Source organism: Centruroides sculpturatus, unplaced genomic scaffold (assembly GCF_000671375.1).
Source record: "Centruroides sculpturatus isolate CEXI.00-Female unplaced genomic scaffold, Cexi_2.0 scaffold343, whole genome shotgun sequence".
Lineage (NCBI taxonomy): Eukaryota > Metazoa > Arthropoda > Arachnida > Scorpiones > Buthidae > Centruroides > Centruroides sculpturatus.
In genome coordinates this window covers 453,625-477,815 of record NW_019384530.1, presented here as the reverse complement: position 1 = coordinate 477,815, position 24,191 = coordinate 453,625, and the positions used below count along the sequence as shown (strand labels likewise).

The window sequence follows — 24,191 nt, the reverse complement described above, 5'->3', positions numbered from 1 at the left end:
AGCTTGGGACCAGAAGTGATTTTAATTTATGCATTTTCCAGTTTTCTGGATGCAGGCTAAATATATACTGTATTTTACAAACTATAAGACGCACTTTTTTTTTCGAATAATTGCCTCCAAAATTCAGGTGTGTCTTATACTCGAAATTAATATAAAAATGTCCAGTGTTCAATTTAAAATTCCCACGTCTTAAAAATGGCCATACATTTGATGCTGAAGGAAACCTATCTCTATCTGGCAACACTAAATTTGACTGGCAGCAGTAGTGCACTAATGCGATGAACATGATTTGCAGGGTGTTGGGATAGAATCGTCTGGACGTACGATTCCCGCACTTTTTCTCTTTTCAAACGAGCAACGGTTGTCGCCATAGAAACTCGGATCATGAGATGACCAGTGGTTCTGAATCCACAACCGCGGATTGGCCAGCGATCATCATGCGACCATCGTACGATCAGCGGACGTTTGATAGCACTACTAAATGTTGATTGGTGGATCAGCGTTTGATTCAGTCCATATAAAAGGACTGAATTTAGGCAGTAAAAATAGTAAAAATGTTTTTTTTTTTTTTAAATTGCTTAAAAATTAAGGTGTGTCTTATAGTCTAAAATACGGTACTTAATATATAAAATAAACAATGGAGTGTAAAGAATGAAACTGTTTTTAACACACTGTATATAGTCAGACTGAAACTAGTGTTATGTTGCACACATGCCACAGAAACCAAACAAAAAAGCCATATGGTGAACTACAGCCAGTCAAATTCAAAACCAACTAGTTTTCTGGAAGCTGGATATTTGGTCTAGTATGGTACATAAAAAAAACTTACAAAATTGGTAAGATCATGAAATATTTTAGATTCTAGAGTCTATATCATTATTCCTTAAACTAAATGGTTCTTTTTGACTAGAAGACTATCGTATTTAACAATTTAGTTCACACAAACTGTGCCAGCTTCAAGTAGCTCACTTGACTGTTCATGGCATACTTGATGTTATATAGTTTTAGGGGATGTGGGAGCTCATCTCCACTTGGACACTGAGGAGCAAGTGATAGTGAGCACAGAGGCACACATCTATGCGTGTAGAAAAGGCAGTAGTATGTAAAAACATGTTTGGAGATGAATATCTTGCAAAGGGTCAACAATTCTGGGGGTGGTGTGAAACCCCTCATTCAGAGATTAATCTTGCCCATTGCTGTACATATTGGCTGGTGTCCCGTTAACTAAAAAGTACCAACTAAACTTTATCATAACATTCTCTATTCCTGTAATTCTTACATTCTTCCTACCTAAATCATTATCTCAATAATAAAGACTACCATTAAATCATTACTTAAAATAAACCGATTTGTACATTTTTTCACTTATGTTTCAAAAAGCATATTTAGGTAATGATAACAGAGAATTATCTTCAATCAATAAACCAAAATTTCTTTTATATTTAATACTTATCACACAATTATGATAATTATCAAAATTCTTGAAAAACAATTATTATTATTATATATCTATGTCTTGTATCAATTAATTTAAATCTTAATTTTTTGTATTTATGTTTTTAATACAGTAAGATCCTGCTTAATGCTGTTTTGATATAACACCATCTGCTCAAAGCCTAAAAAAAAAAAACTCAAAACTTATGCTGATTTAAATTATCGTGGCATTTCATTGATTCGATTATAATAAGATTATTTATGAACACAAATCAATCAGAAAAAGGTGGCAAAAAGGTGCACTTTCTTTAAATCTTGATGCAATTTTGGAAAAAATATAACATCATCGATGCCATAGGCAATATTGACTTCGCTTGGCAAGAATTAACTGATGAATGCATGAACGAAGTGTGGAAGAAGTTATGGCTGAAGGTATCCAAGAATGCTCAACAAGAAGAGCCTATCGCTGTATCGATAGGTTGATCAAACTCAACCTAATCGATACAGCAGGACTAGGAGATGTAGACGAACAGGATATTGAGGCGTTACCGCAGGTTTCTGGTCTTATCGACGACAACCTTCAAGAACGCAGAACAAAGAATCCATGTAGAACTGGAAAATAGTGATTTTGAAAACGAAAAACCCAAAAAATTTCTCTACAGATTTCCTTAGTAAAAGTTTGGTTAACGATAACTGAAATCGTTGATCAAACTGTAGCAAATGATCTAGATTTTGAAATGAGTGCAAAAGCAAAACGAAGCATTTTGGATGCGATCTTCTGCTACCAACATTTGCTTAAGGAAAGAAAAAAGCGACAAGTGAAACTTCACGACTTTATTGCAAAAAAAAGCAAGAATTTCAGAAAAGTCAGGACCTTCGTCACAAAAAATGAACTATTAATATAGAAAAAATGAACTAATTAATATATTATTATATATTTCTGTGTGCATAAGTTTGTGTTATTTAACATAAATTATTATACAAATTAATATAAAAATAACTTAAAATTAAAGTAAAAATTTTTTTTATTTTTGGTTGTGTGTTCCTCAATCCTTATTTACTCTATGTTAAAATGACCTCGTTTAATGCTGTTTCACTTAGCATTTTGTCATCTAGAAATGCATTCCCCCGCATTAAGCAGAGTCTTACTGTATTTTATGTCTGTATTTTAAACAATTTTATGCTTTGTGGACAAACCTGAGGACAACCTTCAAATATGATCAAAAACATTTGTTAGTCATTAAAGTTTTCATGTCTGCTAAACTTTTTGTTTTTCTTACAAATGTTTACTTTATATTTACATCCAATTTTTGAAAGATTGCTATGGTTTTACATTTATTCCCTTTTATATTTTAATTATATTTTGTGTATCAATGTATTGTTTCTTGCTTATTGAATCAAAAAAGAGCTCTTAATCAGTCAATCCTTCCCGTGTCCATGCCACATAAGTTTTCCCATGTTGAGTCAATTCCTTTTTAACACGTCGACTGCTACTAGTTCAGCTTCTTTTAAGATGCCATCTAAGAGTCATCTCGTAGAATGTGATCTAGCTCATAGCATTTGATACAAACTTTCTTATACATTTAAATATTAAAAAAGAATGAATAGTAAACATCTGATTAAGGAATAAAAAGTAATCAAGTCACAGAAAGAGAGTATTTTTTTTAAAAAAAAGTAGAAAAATTGACACAATAAAATACAGTAGGCCTCCTACAACGCGGTACCTTTACAACGCGTTTTCGCTCCAACGCGGTTGGAAAAATGCGGAAATTTTCTTACAACGCGGTACTTTTACAATGCGGTTTACTGTATTTAGAAACAAATTATCTTTCACATAACAGAAAAATCGCAACGGATCACGTAATACGCGCCGAGTTCGGTGTACAGAGCTAAATGTCCTCGAAAACAGCTGTTTCTTCACGTTGACGTGTTATTCCCATGAAAGTTTCATTGGAAGACCGGTATCTAGAAAGATGTGCATCAGTTACCATAAACACTCAAATATATCATTGATATTTTCAATAATTTATACTCTTTCAATAGGTGGGGACTGCAAAAATGGTCCAAAATACAGTATAAACTTCTATTGGGTTTATATTTTTAACAACATAGTGAAGGGAAGTTATTTTTTTGCGATTTTTACTGTCCACAAAACTGCTTGAAAAAATTTTAGCCATAACAATATCGAATGAAAAGAAAGGGCCGTCGTTAGAAAGGAAATTTATTAATATATCTCTTCAAACAAAGATAGAAATTTTGGATCGAATTAAAAATCAAGAGCGGATAGCTGATATTGGTAGGCATTTTTATTTAAATGAGTCAACTATTCGGTAGATTAAGCAATAGGAAGAAAAGATTAGGAATTCAGTCGTATCCGGATCATCTATTCTTGTGAAAATTGTTGCTCGTCCGAGAGCACCTATAATGAAAAAAAAAAAATGGAACAAGTGCTAATATTATGGGTAGAAGATATGAACAAGAAACAGTTGCCTTTAAATAAAAGTGCAGTTAAACACAAAGCCTTAAAAATATTTGATTATTTAAAACAAATGGGACAGTCGTCGGCTGACGAAACCAGTGTTAAATTCGTGGCTAGCAATGGCTGGTTTGAAAAATTCAAAAAATGCCATTCAAACGTCAAGTTTTTCTCTTTTTAGAACCGAATCCCAGTTTTTGTATTAAGTTGGTGTCTCCTATAACGTGATTTCTCACAACACGGTATTTTCAAGGAATGTATCTACCACGTTGTAGGAGGCCTACCTGTATACAAAATTAAAATGGCATAGAAAAAGTGGTTTTAAAAATTATAGGTCTGTGATCAACACGTTAAATTTCAGGCAAACATTCCTACAAATCCAATGTAATGCAATAACTCACTAACAACTGCCGTAAATCATTGGCTATAATTTGAAATAATTAATTTATTCCAAATTACAGCTCGACAATTTACGTCAGTTGTTTGCAAGTTGTTAAATTTCGAGTTTGTAACCACACTTCCCCTAGAACCGAACACATTCGGTTTCTCAGAAGCCACCGTTGAGTCATCCGAGGAACTCGGGCGGATTGCCCATCGGCATCGAATGCACCAACAGTTTCTCGCCACAATTATTATATGGCATCTCACTTGTAATTTTTATCACATTTTCTTGTATTTAGAACTTTTAGCTTCTTAAAAGACTACAATATAAAAAAAATACATCATCACTTTTTGTTGCAGAGATTATTATACAGCAGAGAAGTACACCTGCTGTCAATCGACATATCTTATTGTAGATGAAATAAATGAATTTAACACAAGGCATACGAATGGCTTCGAAGAATCAGTATTTTTGTTTTTTAATTATTTTCCTTCTAATTTAATACAGCTGATTGTTGAAGCAATGCCCAAAGGCGGATAGCGATTACGTCAGAATTTTAAAGAAACGCCTTAGTTTAGAATGACTAAAAATATACGGTTTAAACATTTTTCTCACTTAAAACCGATTGTAGAAGTTAAATTAATACTCGAAGAATCGGAATATCGACTAAAACGAATAAAAACGGTTAAATTTATTTCAAAAAAGTTCGTAAATAAATCAAAAACCTTGAAGACAATATTAGGGTTAAGTAAAGTTGGCGTCCTTTGACGGAATCACAGGTTATATTTAGATTTGTTAGCCTCACCTTTAGACGACGCAGCTTTCCATCTCTTGCTGCATTAAATACGACTTTTTTAAATTCCATTTCTTCAAAAAGTTAACTGAGTTTCCTTCATAGTTTCTTCTGTTCGCGATTATAAGTGACGTCATAAGCCACCATTTTGTAAAAAAATCGTCACTACGCAGTATCGAAGTATTCCGGTAGAGGGCGCGCGAGGAAAACACGTGTGTCTCCTTTTATGATTAGGAAGTCGAAGTCGTGTATTTTAGTTGTTTAAAATGTGAAATTGGCGCTGATTTGTTAATTATCGAATTGAATTTTTTTCTATACTTAGATCTTGAATCATAAACGACTTTGTAAATATGTCTTCTAGAGAAGTTATCACCTTACAAATTGGCAATTATTCCAATTTTATTGGTACTCATTGGTGGAATAGCCAAGTATGATTTACTTTCAATATATTTATCAATCTAGTAAAATAAAAGAATGATGCAGTTATTCAGAAATTTTAAATTAGATCCAATGTATAAAATAATTCAAAATCCTTTAATAAATTTTTCTTGTATTTAAGAAATATTAAGATGATTAAAGGATATTGATGTTAACACTTTATGTTTTTATGTTAATTCAAAGGGTAAGATAACTTATATCTGTTTTGATAAAAAGTATGGCCCAGATTTCTCATAAGAAAATTTGAAATTTTTTTTTTATTGTAACTTGGTTTTAATAGTATTAAAAGGCATGAAATAATTGATTAGTTATATGCTGTTTTTCTTTGGTGAAAATACCTTATTGACAATTTCTAATTTAATATCTCTATGAACAAGCTGTACCATTCTGTACCATGAAATAGAATAGCTGTTTACTGATAATAACTGTTTATATAGAATGTCATAACATACGAGGATATTAAAATAATGGTTAAAGTAATAACTGTCATTTAGTAATTCTAAAATTTAAATAGATCTAATAAACTGACAAGCGTTGGCTTATTAGTTTATTAAGAACACATAATTAGTAATAATAATCATTACTAATGAGATAATTTTTGATTGCATTTATTTACTTTAATATTAATTTTTTATATTAAACAATCATGATAAGTAAGCAAACATTGATGATTGTGAATGAACATTCCTTTTTTTTATTTTTTACTAGCTGTACCTAGCCATGCATTGCTGGGTACAGCTAGTAAATGTATCTATTATAAATGTATAACATTCCCCATGGGGGAATTTCGAAAAATTTCTTCTTAGTGTACATTCTCTTGACGTACCCTATTAAAACACAATCAAAAACGCAAAAAACTGCATCTAAAATAGTATAATAGAAGTCGAGTTCTTCACAGTAAGCCTTAATTTTGTCCCTCTCTCCCATGGGAGGAATTTTGACATCTATACAGTCGACCCCCCTATAATTACAGTTCCTATAATTACGATTCCTATAAAACTACAAAAAAATATACGTATTTTGGAAATGTTGAGTCGGATTAGTGTAGAATCGATTAATTTTATGGAAGAAAACCTTTCAATCAGCCGTAGTCCGTAAACTTGACACGTGTCGGGCTGTGATTGGAACGACTTGTAAGAAATCGGATTCCTAATAAATTGGAACGTATCTATATCTTATAGGGGGGTCGACTGTATAATATAAAAACGTGTGTATTTGAATGCAATGTTGTGTCAAAATTTCAAAGCAATTGACTAAGAACTTACGGATATTTAAGATTTTGAACAAAAGAACATTTACATTTTTATTTATATAGATAAAGATAAATAATTATATTAATCAATAATTATATAACTATAACTATATAAACAATTATGTAAACACATAAATTTCACATTAACAATTAGCTATTGTCCATCAGGAAAGATTAGTGAATAAATTTAAAGTATACAGTATGAATGTGTCATGAACATAATCATATATCTTTCAACACAGAATAAATTCTAGATGGTGCTACAAAGTCCTTTTGCATGCTAGTAAAAAGTTATCTGTATATTCCCTTCCATTCTATGCACAAATTTTAATTTTCTCTATATTCTTCTGGATGTCTTTTAATATTGTATAGTTGTGAATCATTAAAGCTATCTTTGATAACTGTGTTTAAGTTTTCAGCTGTTGTAAAGTTGAATTGAGAAATTTTCTTTTTTACAATGCCTGAAAGTTTAGTTAAGTTTGGACTTCAAGGGGGGCTATTATTGTATTAGATTTACATATAATGCATTATTCAATTTGTTATTAATAAGCCAAGTTTCTGAGTAACAAATAGTCAAGATTTGTTTTGTACCAATCAAAAGAAAACTTTCCAATTAATCAGAATCAGCAAAAAAAAAAAAAAAATTATTTTCTGTAAAGTTATTGATTTGATCCATATTTACCTGAAGTTGTATTGAATAATATTAATTGCATTGAGGTAGAAATACCTGAAATTTGTTACAGTTTGTTATTGATAAGTGTTGTTGTTACTTCATCAAATTCTTATCTGATCTTGATTAATCAAGGAGTTGATCCAAATTGTTTAATTGCAAATTTTTACTTTTCAAATATAAAATTTTTGTTCACTGCCATATTACAATTCTTACTTTTTTCCCAAATCTGATTTAGAAATAAATGTTCTATCGAATGGTGCAAAAAAATCCTCAGTTTTTGATTTTTTACCTCAAAACTCGGCTCATATGATATAGTTAGCCCCTGAGGTATGTAACTTTGGATTTTGGTACACTTTTGTGATAAAGTGATTGATTTGGATCAGCATGCCAAAATAATAAGCATGTATGAAAATGGTCAATCATTAACATTAGGTTTTCTTTTCTTGTGTCCACTCTGGCTACTTTTATCTACAAATAACATTTATAATATAATGATAGACAGCACGCTAATCATTTGTTACGAAAAACTTTTGTGTATCGTCAAAAGCACTTGTCAATTTAGTGACATACGTATATAATTTAACGCTTATATGTTAAAAGTTTTTCGTAACAAATAACATTTTTAATTGCTATGATACATAATTATTTGTGTCTTTCTCGTGAGGATATTATGTAGTTTTTTTGTAATTTTGACAAATCAGAGATATTTAACTTGTGGGTAAAGTCCAGGAATATATCTCTTGCATATGTTGTGAACAGACTATTTTCTACCAGAAAGACTAAGAAAACATGCTAGATGCATAAAGCCTTTATGGCAGGGGTGGCCAATAGTTTTTGCCCCTGGGCCAAATTGGATAGAAAACTTTTTCCATGGGCCAAACCATAGGCTGCCCTTGGAAGATTTGAGGTGGTGCGAGATTTCATTGTGGTGTCACCCCGTAGAGACTAAATTGTACATAGGGATTACATACATTTTTCACATTATCATGCTTTATCAACATTTTATGCTGTACTTAAGAGATTTGTAATGGAGCGGTAACTCTAAACACACAGTGAGTTGTTGACCTTTTTTTTTTTTTAGGTGTCAGACTTTTTCATAAAGCTATTTGGACTTGAGTAGCTAATATTGAAAGATTGATCACGGGCCACATAAATTGATTAGACGGGCCAGATCCGGCCATGACTGCTTTATGGCCATTTCTTCTACAAAAATGACCATAAAGTCTGTATGCATCATGAATCATGCTTTAAAAAGTTGTTTTATTAATTTAAACAGTTATTTTGAAAATTAAGAAATATTAACAAAAAGTTTTGGAAATTATGATCAGAAAAAATTTTTAACAATTTTTTTAATAGAAAGAAATACACATAGTATAAGAATATATAAATATTTTAAAAGTAATTTTTTTTTGGTATTCATTTTTGCATTATAATTTTCAGAACCAAATCATACTGTATTTCTGTGCATGTAAGAGCCTGCTCTTATAGATGGGACAAAATTAGCACTATATTTTACAAAGTATATAAAATAACTCCCTATTTAAAAAATCTTTTATAATTTAGTACAAGAAGCATTTTTTTATTTTGCTTTTTTTTAATAATGCTTACCACAGAGAAGTTACTGGATTGTTACTGTGTCAGTACATTTACATTTAACTTACATTGACACAGTGCAAAGCAGTGCAATTCTCTTATAAGCCAAAACAAGCTGGCACATTAAGAGCATGCTCTTACATAATATTCTTGTACTCTTATACTTTTTACTGTATTAAATAAATATATTTTTTTGTATTTATATGATATGATTTTATTTTAAAAATAGTAATGTTTTTTTTTATCAAAACTTAAAATAATAAAATAAAATATTTATTTTTTTGAAAGGAATCATCATTTTGCTATGAAAAGACAGACAGTCAATCATTGGAAGTTAATCATGACTACCTGTTTCGTGAAGGAGAAAATCCTAGGGTAGATATTTATATTTACAAATTAAACATTTAAAAAAATTATATTTAATTTATTGAATTATATGTGTACACTGGATTTCATAAATTAAAGAAAAGATGAATTTGAAGACGTTTTTAAGAAAGTACATTTTTTAAAAATTTGTTTAAAACAAGACATACAAAATTGTCAAATTTAAGAATAAATTTAAGGCAGGCATTACAAAAACAAATCAAAATAGAATTTGTTTGCCTCTTACAGCTATGTACAGGTACAGTCTCATAGCAGTGCTTTTCTGTTTACAATGTTCTAAAATCCTGTTAATTATTTAACAACTGTTAATTATTGTTCCAGTGCTTTTAACCTTTTTACAGTGATGTGATGATATATGGTTAATTTCAATAAAAAATTTTCTGCATTATTTTACTCATATTTGGTGATATTTTATTGCTGCTCATTGTCTGTAAGTTGTGTGAGTGTGTGTGTATTTTATTAATTTATTTATTTTCTTAATTAGTTTTATTTATTTATTTTTTCAAACAAAGGAGACAAGTGCACCAATTGATTTTTTTCTGTAGTCATTTTATAGTTTTACAATTTCAGTATTTACCATTTATTGCCTATAAGTTATATATATTACTGTGAAAGGCCGATATCTGGCAAATGTCGAGATTCTGCAGTGGATGTCAGCATTCACATAGTTGTTTCGTGTATGTACGAAATATTTGCTAAATATCATTATTTCTCACTTACACCGGCAAATGTTGACATTCAGCATGTACTGATGATGAATGTTGAATAAAAATATTTTTATTACATTAAGACAAAAATGCAACTTTTTAATGTGTCAAAATAGGAGAAAGCTTAAGTAACAGCACATGTAAATAAACTGTTGAACCTAAAATGAATTGTACATTCTTAATCAGAAAAGAAAAATAATACGCAATAGTAAACTTACACATATATTATGTGATTAATGTTAAACAATCTTATTTATTCCAACAACTTAAACTGTTATGACACTTTGAATTACACAAGAGTCCCTTGCTTTTACAACTGCATTTATTCGTGGAACACTTCTTTTTGCAATGACAGCATGTACGTATAGCCTTATCCTCCACTTTTCGAATTAGCTGTAACTGCTTCTCTCAGCGATATTTCTTGAGAAGAAATCTCATATATGGAAAGTAACTTTTCTTTACAAATTACGAACTGATTGTGGGTATAAAGCTGCTTGAGGGTACCTTTTTTGTTTGCTAATTTATAAAAGTTGGAGTCTTCTGTTCCAACAACAACTGCCAACACATTTTGGGCATCTGTACGGCCATGGTCAACAGCAGGGACTTGTATTCATATGGTATCACCAATTTGAGCAGGAGAAAATTTTCTTTTTGAGTTTTGTAGCATTTTCATTGCTTGAAGTAGAAGAATCTCTTTTGTGGCTGCTCTTTTTATAGAAATAAATTTGTGTTGTTCAGTCAAGGCTTGACATGAAGATTTGGTGGTTGCAGCTCCTCTTCAATATTTTTCTTTGGAATATGGTATTCGTTATGGCCACTGCTCAAATTTCCTTCAAAAGTATTAACAATTTTTTCAAGCTGTTCTTCAGTTTCAATATTTGTGATTTGTTCACCAGGCAAAGATGACGATGCTATGCCTCTTTTTGATTTAATGCCAAACGTGGCTTCATAAGGACTTTGGCATATTCCTTTGTGATATGTAGTATTCTTGGCAAATTGTACAAACGGCAAATCATCTGACTATTTATTTGTATCGTTATCATTCATCCATGCAGTTAACATATTCTGTATATCCTGATTGGCCCTTTCAACTGAGCCTTGTGTTTGACTATGATGAGGCTTTCCATGAACTATCTTAACATCTTTTCACATAACACACAGTTTGGATATGAATTTATTACAGAATTCCCTACCATTATTTGAATGCAATAAAGCTGGGGCACCAAATGTTAAAAATATTTGAAGAAGATTATATGCTACTTCTTCAGCTGTTTTAATTTTCAAAGGTAGTAGCTGGACAAATTTCATTGAATGATCTTGATACACCATTATGAACTTATATTCACCATCCTTGTGTGACTACAGGTCTATCTGATAGACTAGATGTCTTGAGTTTAACTCTGAACTGACCATTGGTTTCACAACAATACCTTTTTTAGGTGCACTGTGTTTCATTTGACATTGTTTACAAAATTTAAATACAACATATGTAATATTATATGTAAATTTAAATACAATTCATATGTAATATTTTTGTATTTAAGTTACAATTCTTTAAGCATATGTGTTCTTCCTCCATGGCCTGTTCTGCTGTGAATTTCAGATAGTATACTTAATAATTTATCATTGGTGGCATAATACTGTATATTTGTTTCTCCTGGTTTTAATTGTACAATTAATTTCTCTTCATCATTAATTTTTAAAATGTCAAAACATTTTAATCATCTGTAATCCAAAGGTGTACTGCACTTAGTTTTAGTAGAAATCACTCAGAAAGTATTTTAGAGTACTTTTCTTGAGAAAAATAAAAACAATTGTCTTCTCATTTATTTGCAATTAATGCATGTAACTTTTCAAAAAACAAGTTCTTGGTTCACTGCAGTATCCATTCGATATAAATTAGGGTATCGGATAAAAAAGTAAAATTTAAGAAAATGTTGCATGCACCAGCAAACCTTGCATAAGACTGACAAACAGCAGTGTTCCAGAGTATAACAAATAGATACCATGTGATTTCAATTGCAGCAGAACAAAGGATTTGGCAACAGACTGTTGTCTTTCTGTTGACATCGACTTCTCAGGTGTCGTTTCGACCTCCACCAAAGCTTATCTGTGCTTGTCAACATACACAGGCGATTGTTCAAATGTATAATAATATAACCAAATATTTAGTCTTTTACCAACATATTTCGTATGTGTCGACATACACCAGAGAATATTGACATTCTCTAATTTCGGTCTTTCACGGTGACACATATATATGTTTAGTTATTTACTTATTTTCTCAAACAAATAACACACGTTTATTAATCGACGTTTTGGTGTAGTGTGTTTTATTGTTCTATAGTTTCAGTATTTTCTGCTTACTGCTGAAAGTTGCCTACTGCCTAAAATGAAATGTTCTACTAATCTTACATACTAAGAGTACATAGAGAGAAAATCAGTACATATAGACTGTTTCATATAAAGTGATATTATTCACGAAAAAATAAATATGCATAAATCTTATATCATCATGTATAAAACAATATTCTCTCTTGTGCTGGCTTAATGCCAAAAATAAATATCAAAATCAAAGAATTTTATTTTTTGTCAAAATAAAGTAATATATAACATCAAAAATTTAGGTCATAATTTAACCTTTTTTTGTAAGTAATTTTTATTCTGAGCGATTATACACTATTGTACCAAAAACTACATAAAATAGTAAACATACTTGATTCTTTTTTTGTATCTCTCTGATAAAAATTCAATTTTTGTTGAATTTTTAAAATAAAATACATAAAATGATTTTGAGTGACTGCAGTTTGGATAGCTGTTTTCAAGGGTATAATACAACTGACCATGTCATAGTAAAAGGGTTAAATTCCTGCTTTGAAAAAAGATTGAATAACACATATCATCTGAGATATTTCTGGTATGCTGAATATAATTGAAGTTAACGTTTTATTGTATTTTTATCATATGATAACATAACAAAGATAGCTTAGCATTAATAATTTATTTTACAATTAACATCTTTTCAAGAAATAAATATCTTTACAAATTGAAAAATAATTTATTTTAATATTTTTTCAAGAAATAATCTCTGGGATATATTTACTTTGTTATTAATTAATTAAGCAATGAAGTCAATATGTTCTATTCTTAAAGTCATTTAAAAACTAGTTTTAGAAATTCAAACTATTTTAGTTAAAATAATTTTCACTTTTCAAAAATTATAACTTATTAAATAAAATAATATTTTCTCATATTTATTTATTTATTACATTTTTATTTATTCACTAAGAATATTTTTATATTTTATATTCCAATTATACAATTAGGTTTAAAAAGTGATAGTTTAAATAAGTCATTGTATCAAAATTATGCTGCTAGTATTATACTAGCAGCATAATTTTGATATTAGACTAAAACTAGTCTTTTAACGACTAAAAGAATAGAACATGTTGATATTATATTATTACTGAAAAATAACAGAACTAATGTTTGTTTTTTATTTTAATTTTATATCAAATAGCTCAAAAGATTAATAAAAGATTTTTAGCATTAAATATGATATCATTAATTTAATTCTTACTATTAATCTTTGTAATTTGATTCTTTTATCATTTGAAAATTTTTTCTAATTTTTAAATTGCTTTTTACAGGGTGAAGTTACTTATACACCTCGTTTAATGTTGATTGATTTAAAGGAAAATTTTAAAACTTTAAATAAATGTGGCGTTCTTTATAATATGCCTGTGNTAAAAATAAATACAGTAGAACCTCTATTATCCGGACTAATTGGGGATGAAGGTAGTCCGGATAAGGAAAAATCCGGATAATCGAAAAAATACTTTAATTTGTCTTTTAATGATAATACAACACGTTTTCTTTTCGACGACATATCGGTAATATTAAAAGTAAATACTGTATTTAAATCGTGATAAATTTTCAAGAAACAAACGGAACAATTACATGATATCTGTATATTATGTCTAAGTTAGTTAAATCTTGACAGTTGGATAGGAATAAATAATCACTTAAATCAGAATATTATAGCTACTTTGTGTTGCGAATTCCAATAAATATAATTTCCAGTCTATAATCTGCAGATTGTATATTAAAAACCTTCCAACTTTAATGATGCAGATTATGGATTGTTATCTATAATCTGTGACAGTTTTTGTACAACAATAAAAAATGGCTTTAAAATCATTTTACTTTTTATGTTAAGAAGTTTTCTTGATATGATAAAATGTGATGAGTGTCTTGTTGTTTGTGTTGAGTGAGTGTAAGGGACAAAGGTGCCAATGGATCTATTCACTTGTACTTGTGAATGGAATGTAGTGTTACTTACAATAAACATCTCCAAGCCAATGTCTGTTTAAAATATGTTTTAAGTTTAACTTGATATGTTTTTAGCTTAATGTAATCAATAATGATTGATGATGTTTAACTTTAACAGCTTGTCCAAGAAAACTTTGTCTTCATGATGCAGCATGACAAGACTTGTCTTTTTCACTGCTGATATGGAGAAGTTTGCTTCAGAAGATCCAAAAAAATTTTTAGAGGTTTATTTAATAATGATATTTTGTTAATACAAAGATTCATGAAAACGTTAGGAAGATAACTATGTTTAAAGGACTCAAAAATCATATTGAGGAAATGTTGTCATGTTTGCATGTAATCAATTTTATTTTTATTATTATTAATTTTTATATATTTAATTTATAATTATTTTTTTAAATCATTATAAATTTGGAATAATCCTAGGTTGAATAGTTCTGCAGAAAGTTAGTTTTGTTTTTTTTTTTCTTTTTTTTTAAATATAAATAGTGCATTGCAGTTAACTATAATTAAACTTGAGTGTTATTGCTCTGTAGTGTATTTATTGTCCATTTTACTTTTATAGAACATTTGTTTTATCATGTCATTAATAAGTGTGATTGATTGTTTGGACTCAAAAATAATTTTCTTTATATACTTATGATGTCCAAAATTGTCATAAATTGGAAAGTTGTAAATTACAAAACAAATGTAAATTATAAAATGAATGTTTTGTAATTTACAACTTCCCAATGACTCATTTAGGGAATTTGGTTTGTTTTCAATATATCATCAAAAACTTTTGTTTTTGTTGTTATTATATTTAGTAAATTGCTGGATATTACTGGTATTGTATTATTACAGTATATGTAAAGTACAAACTAACTGTATTGTATAATTTTAGATTTTAAATTTTTATTGTACCATTTTAAAATGAATTGCTTAAATCTTTTTTAGATTTGGATATATTTTTTTAATTCTTAAATGTCCTTATAAATTGCATCATTTTATTGCTGATGCACAAAGAAAGCAAATGTACTTGTGAAAATTAATGATGATGTGAAAATTTATTTTGATAATGAAAAATTACACCTATGGATTATTAGCTGGAAATTATAGTAATTATTTATTCTGAAAATATAATTATAGATATATACCAATATTTTACAGTTAAACCTCCAAAAACATAACATCCTTCCAAACTGTTACATTTTCAAATGAGATGGTTGAAATTATTCATTTTTAACCTCCCAATTGTTTACACCTCTGACTTCTTACATTTTATCCTTTGTAGTGAAAAAATAGGGAAAAATTATTTTCTCAAATTTTTAAAAATTTTATTATTGGCTAGTTGCCACAATCTAGAAATGACATGCAATACATGCTTTATTATATGAGCCACTCACTTGCCAAATCGATTAACTCTACAATGCAAAAAGTATAAAAATTGATAATATAAATTATTTAAAAAAATTCTTTTCAAACTTTAAATTTAAATAAACATTGTAGAATGTATTTTATATATCATTATATTAAAGCTTATTATTATATAAGCTAATTATTATATTATATATTATTAAATGATATATTATATCATTATATTGAAGCTATGCTTTAATATAATGATATATAAAATTAGTTACATGAAACATTTGAAAATAATAACAATTATATTAAGGATTTACAAATGGAGTTAATCAATTTGGCCTGTGAATGGCTCATATATCAAGATGGTTACCTGGCAGGTGAGCATGTGCAGTTCTGAATTTTAGTTTTGAATTTTTTATACTTTTCTTTGGAAGAGAAAGGGTTAAAATTTTGGGTATTTAACTGTATATTAACTCTATCTATGATTATTGCAATATAGTCAGAAAGAACTGCAATATACTTTATAAATACAGTAGAACCTCTATTATCCGGACTAATTGGGGATGAAGGTAGTCCGGATAAGGAAAAATCCGGATAATCGAAAAAATACTTTAATTTGTCTTTTAATGATAATACAACACGTTTTCTTTTCGACGACATATCGGTAATATTAAAAGTAAATACTGTATTTAAATCGTGATAAATTTTCAAGAAACAAACGTTCGTATTGAATTTGGACTACTACTGACCAACGTTAACAGACTACCTATTGTTTAAAAGGCCCTCTGGTGGCGCGAGAAGACGGATTTTATAAAATAAAAAGCAGTTGAAACTGCATTTTTATGAATAAAAATTTGACAAACTACTTATCGTTTTATGACGAGTAAAATTTTTTCGTCGCGTTCGCGGCTTTTAAGTAATGCATAAACCTTCGAAACGCGAGGCCCTTCGGATCGCGAGGCATAGGCGGTGGCCCACGTCGTCCGTGCCTTACGCCGCCCTTGGTCATAGAAATGATGTAATTTGAAAATAAATTATTTATAAATACGTATGCCAAGTTATATTTTTATTACGACGCAAAATATATTTAAGAGTTTACGACCACCGTGCCGGGTGAGACGTTGTTGAAACAAAAAAAGTTATGCATTCCATCATGTACATAAACAGTGTCGTAATTCGCCAAATGCAAATCAGCAAATTCGTAAAATTTTTGCTTATTTTGGACAATCCGGATAATCGAAAATCCGGATAATGGATGTTCTACTGTAATACATTTCTTTTTATTATAAAAATCTTTTGCTGTTTTCTCAGTAAAAATAGTCTTTAATTTGTGATTCTAATTTTTCAGAAAAAATATGATGAAATGAATGAGTTATTCAAAATTTTAATTCTTATTTAATAGGCATGGGAAATTGTCAACCTTTAAATCAGACTCGTTGTCAAAAAATGAATTTTTGCAAGATCTTGACAAAGAAGAGGTAAGTAAATTTAAAAAAGTAAATTGTTAAGTAATGCAGTTACATTTTTTCATATTAATTATGGCATTTATATGAAAATTGAATGGTTATGTCAGTAAGATTATCACATGAAATGTATATAAGTTTTATTTTAATAAAAAAAGTTTTAATGAACTGGAATATATCTTCCGTATGAAGTTACAATAGTTATAACAGGTGGAAATCTGTTTCGGAAATAAAACAGTTTTTAAACTACTAGTATGTTCAAACTCCAGATACATATGATTAAGTATTGCTGATTAGCTTATAGCCATTCATATGATTTTCAAATTCTCTAATTACTAAAATTAGTGTTAATTTAATTAAGAAATGATTTCTGGTTACAGTTCTTAAAGAAATTTCATAATAAAGTTAATAAATTCTATTATTTATATATACATACACATACACAGTGTAAGTTCATTAATCCAGCATCTGATAATTCAGAATTGCTTGGTATTAATCTGGCATGCCAGCATTCTGCAAAGAAGAATTTATTTGGAAACATGATGCACTAAAAACCCCAACAATAATGTATTCATTAACATTTTTGCAGATTTTTTAGTATAGTAGTGTGTGTAAAAGAATTAGAAGCATACAGCAGTGTGTAGTGGTCCAAAATGTACAGTAATGTCTGTAATATACATATTGAATATAATACATAGAATTTTGTGAAAAAAACAAAAACATTCTATAATCTTGCATCAATTTGGACCACAGATGTCATTTATATGTTAATACTAGCTTACCCGTCGCGCATTGCTGCGATCTCAGAAGAAACAAAATTCAAGCGAACTCGTTATGATAAAATTAAATTTACATTTTATCATTTTTATTGAAACTTATTATTATTATTATTAATTTTCATCAGGAAAACATTTTAAAGTGTCTTTTGAATTCTATTTATTTATTGGAGTGCTTGTGGATACACGATATTTTTTGTTTTTTCATCTGGTGCGTACATGAATAAATCAGAAGGTTTTCTGACGTGTGAGCTGGCCACATACAGTTGTCCATGCGAGAAGCTCGGATTCTTCAAATTTAGCCCACACACTCGCAGCGATTGTCATAAGTGCAATATTCCCCATTTTTATATATATTTTTTAATCCTTTACAATTTGAATTATTTAATTGCTCCTTCCTTTCTTCCTTGGCATGTTGTGAAATTTCTGATAGTTGGATGATAAACCGTTTTATTGTAATTTGTCTTTTTAAATTATTTTGAGTCAATATTAAAATTTGGAAAAGGGGATCCTTGGATCAGTAAATTAGGCGAATTTCCTCCTACAACTTCGGTTGTTGTTCGGGATACAGTTAAAGTTTTAACAAAGTTCGGGCGAATACATAATTAGAAAAAATAGTTGAAATAAAATAATTAAACAAAAATTATTACAAATATCATAAATAACAGTTCGCAAATGCATATATAGAGATATTTTTTGGAGGGGGGAAATGGTCTTCACAATTTGAAATCGATCGAACTCACGATGCTCGTATTCACTCGCGCCATCTATCGTAGGATAAATGTACTAATCCAGAAACCTTTGCGGCAGTGTATTAAAAAACTTCCCAAAGTTTGATGGCAATCATACTATGCGAGAAACCTTCGCGGGAGTATATTAAACAACTTCCCAAAGTTTCATGGCAATCGGATACACGGTGTGGTAATGCATGAAGGACAGACAGACATTCATTTTTATATATATACTGTGTTTCCCCGAAAATAAGACATCCGCAGAAAATAAGACCTAGCACAGATTTTGCTGAGTTCCGAAATATAAGACCTTCCCCTGAAAGTAAGACCTAGCGAAGTTTTTTTTTAGTCGTAACGGTCATCGACAGATGGTTGAAAATGGCCGTTGGCTTTTTGAAAGTACAGCCACTGATTGGTCAGCAGACAATTACGCTACACGGCATGATTTGCATAAGACTATGGCTTGGGAATCACAGATTTGCATAACGTTACGGCTGGTGATGGCTAATTGGTCGGCCAGGAATCACGCCACATTACATTTGCATAGTGCTACGGTTCAATAAGCACTAATTGGTCATCGAGTTCGATGTTGACGCTATAAAAAGGCGACAGTTCAACACACCGGATATACGTCACTCTCGTCTAAGTTCGACTTGGGAATGTTTTGTTCAATAATGAACGTGGATTCTTCTTCCTGGAAAAAATAAGACATTCCCTGAAAATAAGACCTAGCGCATTTTTCAAAGCAAAAATTAATATAAGACACTGTCTTATTTTCGGGGAAACACGGTAGATAATATTCTATTAACATATAAACTTTTTATCTGTTTTAACTTAATTTATAGCTAAGTAGAATAAAGTCATTTTTACTTTATATCTTCAATTATATAAATTATCTGCAGTTTTTATTGCAAAAAATAAAATATTTACTGTATTTCATCAGTTTTGAACACAATAATGCAATATATCTCTAGTTTAAAATCTGAATCTATCATTCATTACATAAGTTGAAATAACATTTTTGTTCTCAACCATAATCTATGAATCATGAATAAGTTTTTATGATTTGAATCCATTAATTTAGAAAAAAGTTTTTAAATCCATTAATTTAAAAAAAAGTTTGTTTAATATGATAATGTGTACAAAATTTCTTTAACACTTTTATTTATCATTACACAAATATCTTTGCTATTCTGAACATATATTTTGATAATATATAATTTTTGGTAGTTTAAACATTGCATTATTTATTAATTTAGATTCAAACTATATCATATAATAATAATATAAATTGAGTTTTAAAATTCTTTGTGAAAAAAATTTAAATTTCTTTATCCTTTATGATATGAATTGGTTTCTGATGGAGTAAACAATACTCTGTTCAACAAAATCTAACAGACAAATATAAATTTTGAAAAATTTCAAAAGTATGTATGAACTAAAAAGAACTTACTATGAAGACTTTTTTATAGTTTAAGTTTTATAGTTTATAGTTCTTATAGTTTTAGTATGAAATAATGAATTATATATACAAGGTGGGCCATCGAAAATGAAACGGCAGAGTTATCGTGTTCGTCCAAGCAAATCGCTCGGACAGGTCGATTTTATTATCAAGGGGATATGTTCTGCAATAAAGTTTTTGTGATTTTGAATACAACAGACAACAAAATATTTTAAAAACTCATTCATTTTTTATTAACTAAACAAACACTTATTTCGGAAAAAAGTAACACAAACTATTAACAAACATAAAAAACCTTTTAAGCTGGGCCGCATATGCAAGGAAAAAAATATTTCCCCTTGAGAATAAAATCGACCTGTCCGAGCGATTTGCTTGGACGAACACGATAACTCTGCTGTTTCGTTTTCATTGGCCCACCCTGTATATACATGCAATTCTGTTCTTATATGGATTTTTTTTTTACATGATTTTGATTTAATATGGTCTGGAAAATAAATTCAGTTCTCTTTTTATAAGATTCATTTTGATTTAACACAGTTTGTTAAACTTTCCTTTTTTAAAAAAAATTTTCATTTGATTTTAATTTTAAAAAAATATTTATAATGGTTTTTATATAAAATTACTCATGATTAAAATAATTCTTAAAATTTGCATTTCAGACATACACAGTAAATTTTAAGATATGTTATTTTTTTATGACTTATTTGAATGTGTCAATCAGTCTTTTATTTTGAAATTATCCTATGAATGAATGGTTTGAAAAAATTTGATTTGATAGTTTGTTTGTATGATTGAGTTTCTTTCAATACAGGGTAGTTTTTATATGTCATTTGATGTTAAAAACTAGAGGTATTCGATATTTAATTGACTAAGTCAAATAAAAAATAAAATTTGTATAAATAATATAAATTTGCTAAATTTTGCTTATAACTAAGTTAATTGCTCTTCCTCTGCTTTATTAAATAAAATTAAAATATTTTGTTTAATCACATTGTATGAGTATTATACAAGGGCAGTTTTTTCAAGCTCTGATGGTCCATAAAACGAAGACAAGTGTAAATAGCAAAATGAATTTATTACCAAAAGTTAGGTACAAACATGGTTACTTTTTGACATAATCACCATGAAGATTGAGGCATTTGTCATATCTGTGGGCAAGCTTTTCCATTCCCTTGTCATAGAATGTTGCTGCCAATGAAGTCTTCACACATTAAAAAGTTCCAAGCTGGGTAGAAGTCTGAAAAGTGGAAGTCTTCACAACCTTTAAACATCTAGCATATAGCCCCAATTTAGCGCTGAGTGACTTCCACCTCTTTCCTGAACAGAAAAAGTGGCTAGGAGAGCAGAAGTTCGAGACTGATGACGATCTTCAAAACAGTGTTAGGACCATCTCAAGTCATTGGCAGCAACATTCTATGACAAAGGGATGGAAAAGCTCATCCACAGATATGACAAATGCCTCAATCGTCACAGTGATTATGTCGAAAAATAACCATGTTTGTACCTAACTTTTGCTAATAAATTCATTTTGTCATTTACACTTGTTTTTTTTTTATGGACCATCAGAGCTTGAAAAAAACAGCCTGTGTATTTGTTGGTTTTCAAGATCTGGAATTGATTATCCATTTTTTCATACAGATAATGTTTTTTTACATGGATTTTTCAGGACTGTTTCTATCATATAAAATCAAAATTGGGTTTATAAAATGATCTAATTCATTAAAAAGTGTGAAGCTTAGTTGAATGTCATTTATATTTAAGCAAAATAAAAAAAAAACAGTGAGATTATATGATCAGCCTTTATGAATATTCAGGAAATGCAGTTATAATTTATGTTGAGAATAAGTTTGATTGAATGCAACTATTAGCAATGCCCAATTTTCAAAAATTGTAGTGTTGAAAGTAAATATTTTTTTTTTTCTGAATTTATTGAATTTGTTACATATAGATTTTACCATAACATAAAATAAACTCTATTTTTTTTTTGCTATATATAATTATAATTATTCCCTCTTAAGGGAATAATTATAATTATAGTAATGTTAAGTTAATAATTTAAATAATGTATCTCTTCAATAATATATTGGTTGAAAATCTATTTCTACATAAATATACATTTAAAGAAAAAGACTTTATTAATAATAATTGTTAGTTTGTTTATATAGTATTTTAAAATAAATTTAAATAACATTTAAATTAACATTGAAAATAATGTTATTGATTGATATGAACAATAATAAGATTTTCATCTAAATTGCCAATACACAATCACTTTTAGGAAATTGCTTATCCCGATTTAAGTCTCAAGATGACATCTATTGATGAAGATAGAGATATTTGTCAAGGTAATTTATTTCACTATGTTAATTTAATATGTGTGCTATTTAACATTAACCCCTTAAATATTATTTAATTTGAACTGCAATAGTTTTAAAAGGAAAAAATTTAAACAATATGAATAATGAATCAAATCATCTTTTTAGTTATAAATAGTTTCTTACACATTAACAGCTTTTTAAAATATTTTTGTATAATATTCATGTTTGCAGTTATTTATGACAAAGTATATTGTAATATATGACAAAAAATGAAGAACCAATATTTATGACATAGATTTGTTAACAGTTAATACATTAAATATTGTAAAAGAATGGTATAATTTCTGTTAGTAATTTTTGTAATAGTTATAGAAATTAGAGTATATTACTATTTATGAAGTAATTACATTTACAAAAATATTTACTTATCTAGTTTCTGTTTTAACATCAAATTGATACTTTTTATTGAAAATATTTATTTTCTTTTTTGTTGTTATTTATTAATTAATTAAGAAAGAGTATAGTTTAATCAAAAAGGAACTCTTGAGCATAAGTATCTGAAGATTATCAATTGCCATCTTTTACATCAGTGGTGAACAATCTTTTCTGGATAAGGACCACAAGTGAACTTCACAGGCTTCCGGTGAGCCATATTGGCACTAGAGTATATAGAGTATGTTGCTACTTTGCAGGCTTTAAGCCTGCCAAGTAGCAACATACTCTATATACTCTAGTGCCAATATACTAGATACTAAAATAATATATGCTAATGATATCCAAACTGGTAATATATAAATCTTGGTTGCTTCCTGCTCTCCTTACTATATGTGTTTTCTTAAGCCCGAAATACATATCCGTTCCTATCAATAAACCAACCTACTTCCGCTAAAAGTGTTCCTGTGTGATTTGTTCTCAATAATATATAGTTTATTCTCATTTTTTTACTGGTCAAGTTTAGTTTGAATATTCTTTGTCACAGCTAAATTAATATTGCATAATGACACGAGGTAGAAAACGAGAAAATAAAATTACGTTGACAAAGCCCCAGGGGCTGTATATTAGGACCTTACAGGCCACTGGTTGTTCATCACTGCTTTAAATCATTTTAGAAATATATTACTGTTTACTGTAATCAAATGTTGTCATATGAATTTAAGTAATTAATTTTTAAATCATTTGTAATTATTGTTTTATAACAAACTTTTATCATATTTTAAATTAATATAAGAAATCTGTGCTATTCATTACTGTTTTATATTTTTAGCTGAATCATCATCATCAAATTTTAAATTAACTGAAAGTTTAGAAATTCCAAATAGAAAATTTTATGATCTTGATGACAGTGTAACAACATGGTCAGATTTTTTGAAAATTCATTATCATCCTAGAAGTTTATGTTTTATTGAAGATTATGGTTGGTAAGTTAATGAATAAATGATTCTAATTAAATTCCAAAAATGTTTCTGAAATTTTTCTACTGATTAACCATGTAATACATTTTTTGATATTTCATTAAGTTATAAAATCAAGTTTTTCAGGTTTTTTTCTTTTCCCAAATCATTTATTTAAGAACATTTCTATACTACATAATCAATATAATTGTTTCTAATATAATAAATATATTTATATT

At 28.8% G+C, this 24,191-nt stretch overlaps 1 protein-coding gene and 1 long non-coding RNA gene across 2 annotated transcripts in view; both read left to right on the top strand.

Moving 5' to 3' along the window:
* The first annotated feature begins 4,410 nt into the window (after positions 1-4,410).
* LOC111623005 (protein misato homolog 1-like) lies at positions 4,411-14,563 on the top strand. The gene is made up of 4 exons (XM_023365484.1): positions 4,411-5,513; positions 9,330-9,416; positions 13,783-13,893; positions 14,540-14,563. The coding sequence occupies exons 1-4, from the start codon at positions 5,436-5,438 to the stop codon at positions 14,561-14,563; spliced, it is 300 nt and encodes a 99-aa protein (XP_023221252.1). The 5' UTR covers positions 4,411-5,435.
* Positions 14,564-17,212: 2,649 nt separating this feature from the next.
* Positions 17,213-24,191, top strand: part of LOC111622996 — a 10,379-nt gene continuing 3,400 nt past the window's right edge. Inside the window, exons 1-3 of the long non-coding RNA XR_002756374.1 lie at positions 17,213-17,289; positions 22,522-22,588; positions 23,826-23,983. This is a non-coding gene — a long non-coding RNA (uncharacterized LOC111622996). The remainder of the gene's footprint in view (positions 17,290-22,521; positions 22,589-23,825; positions 23,984-24,191) is intronic.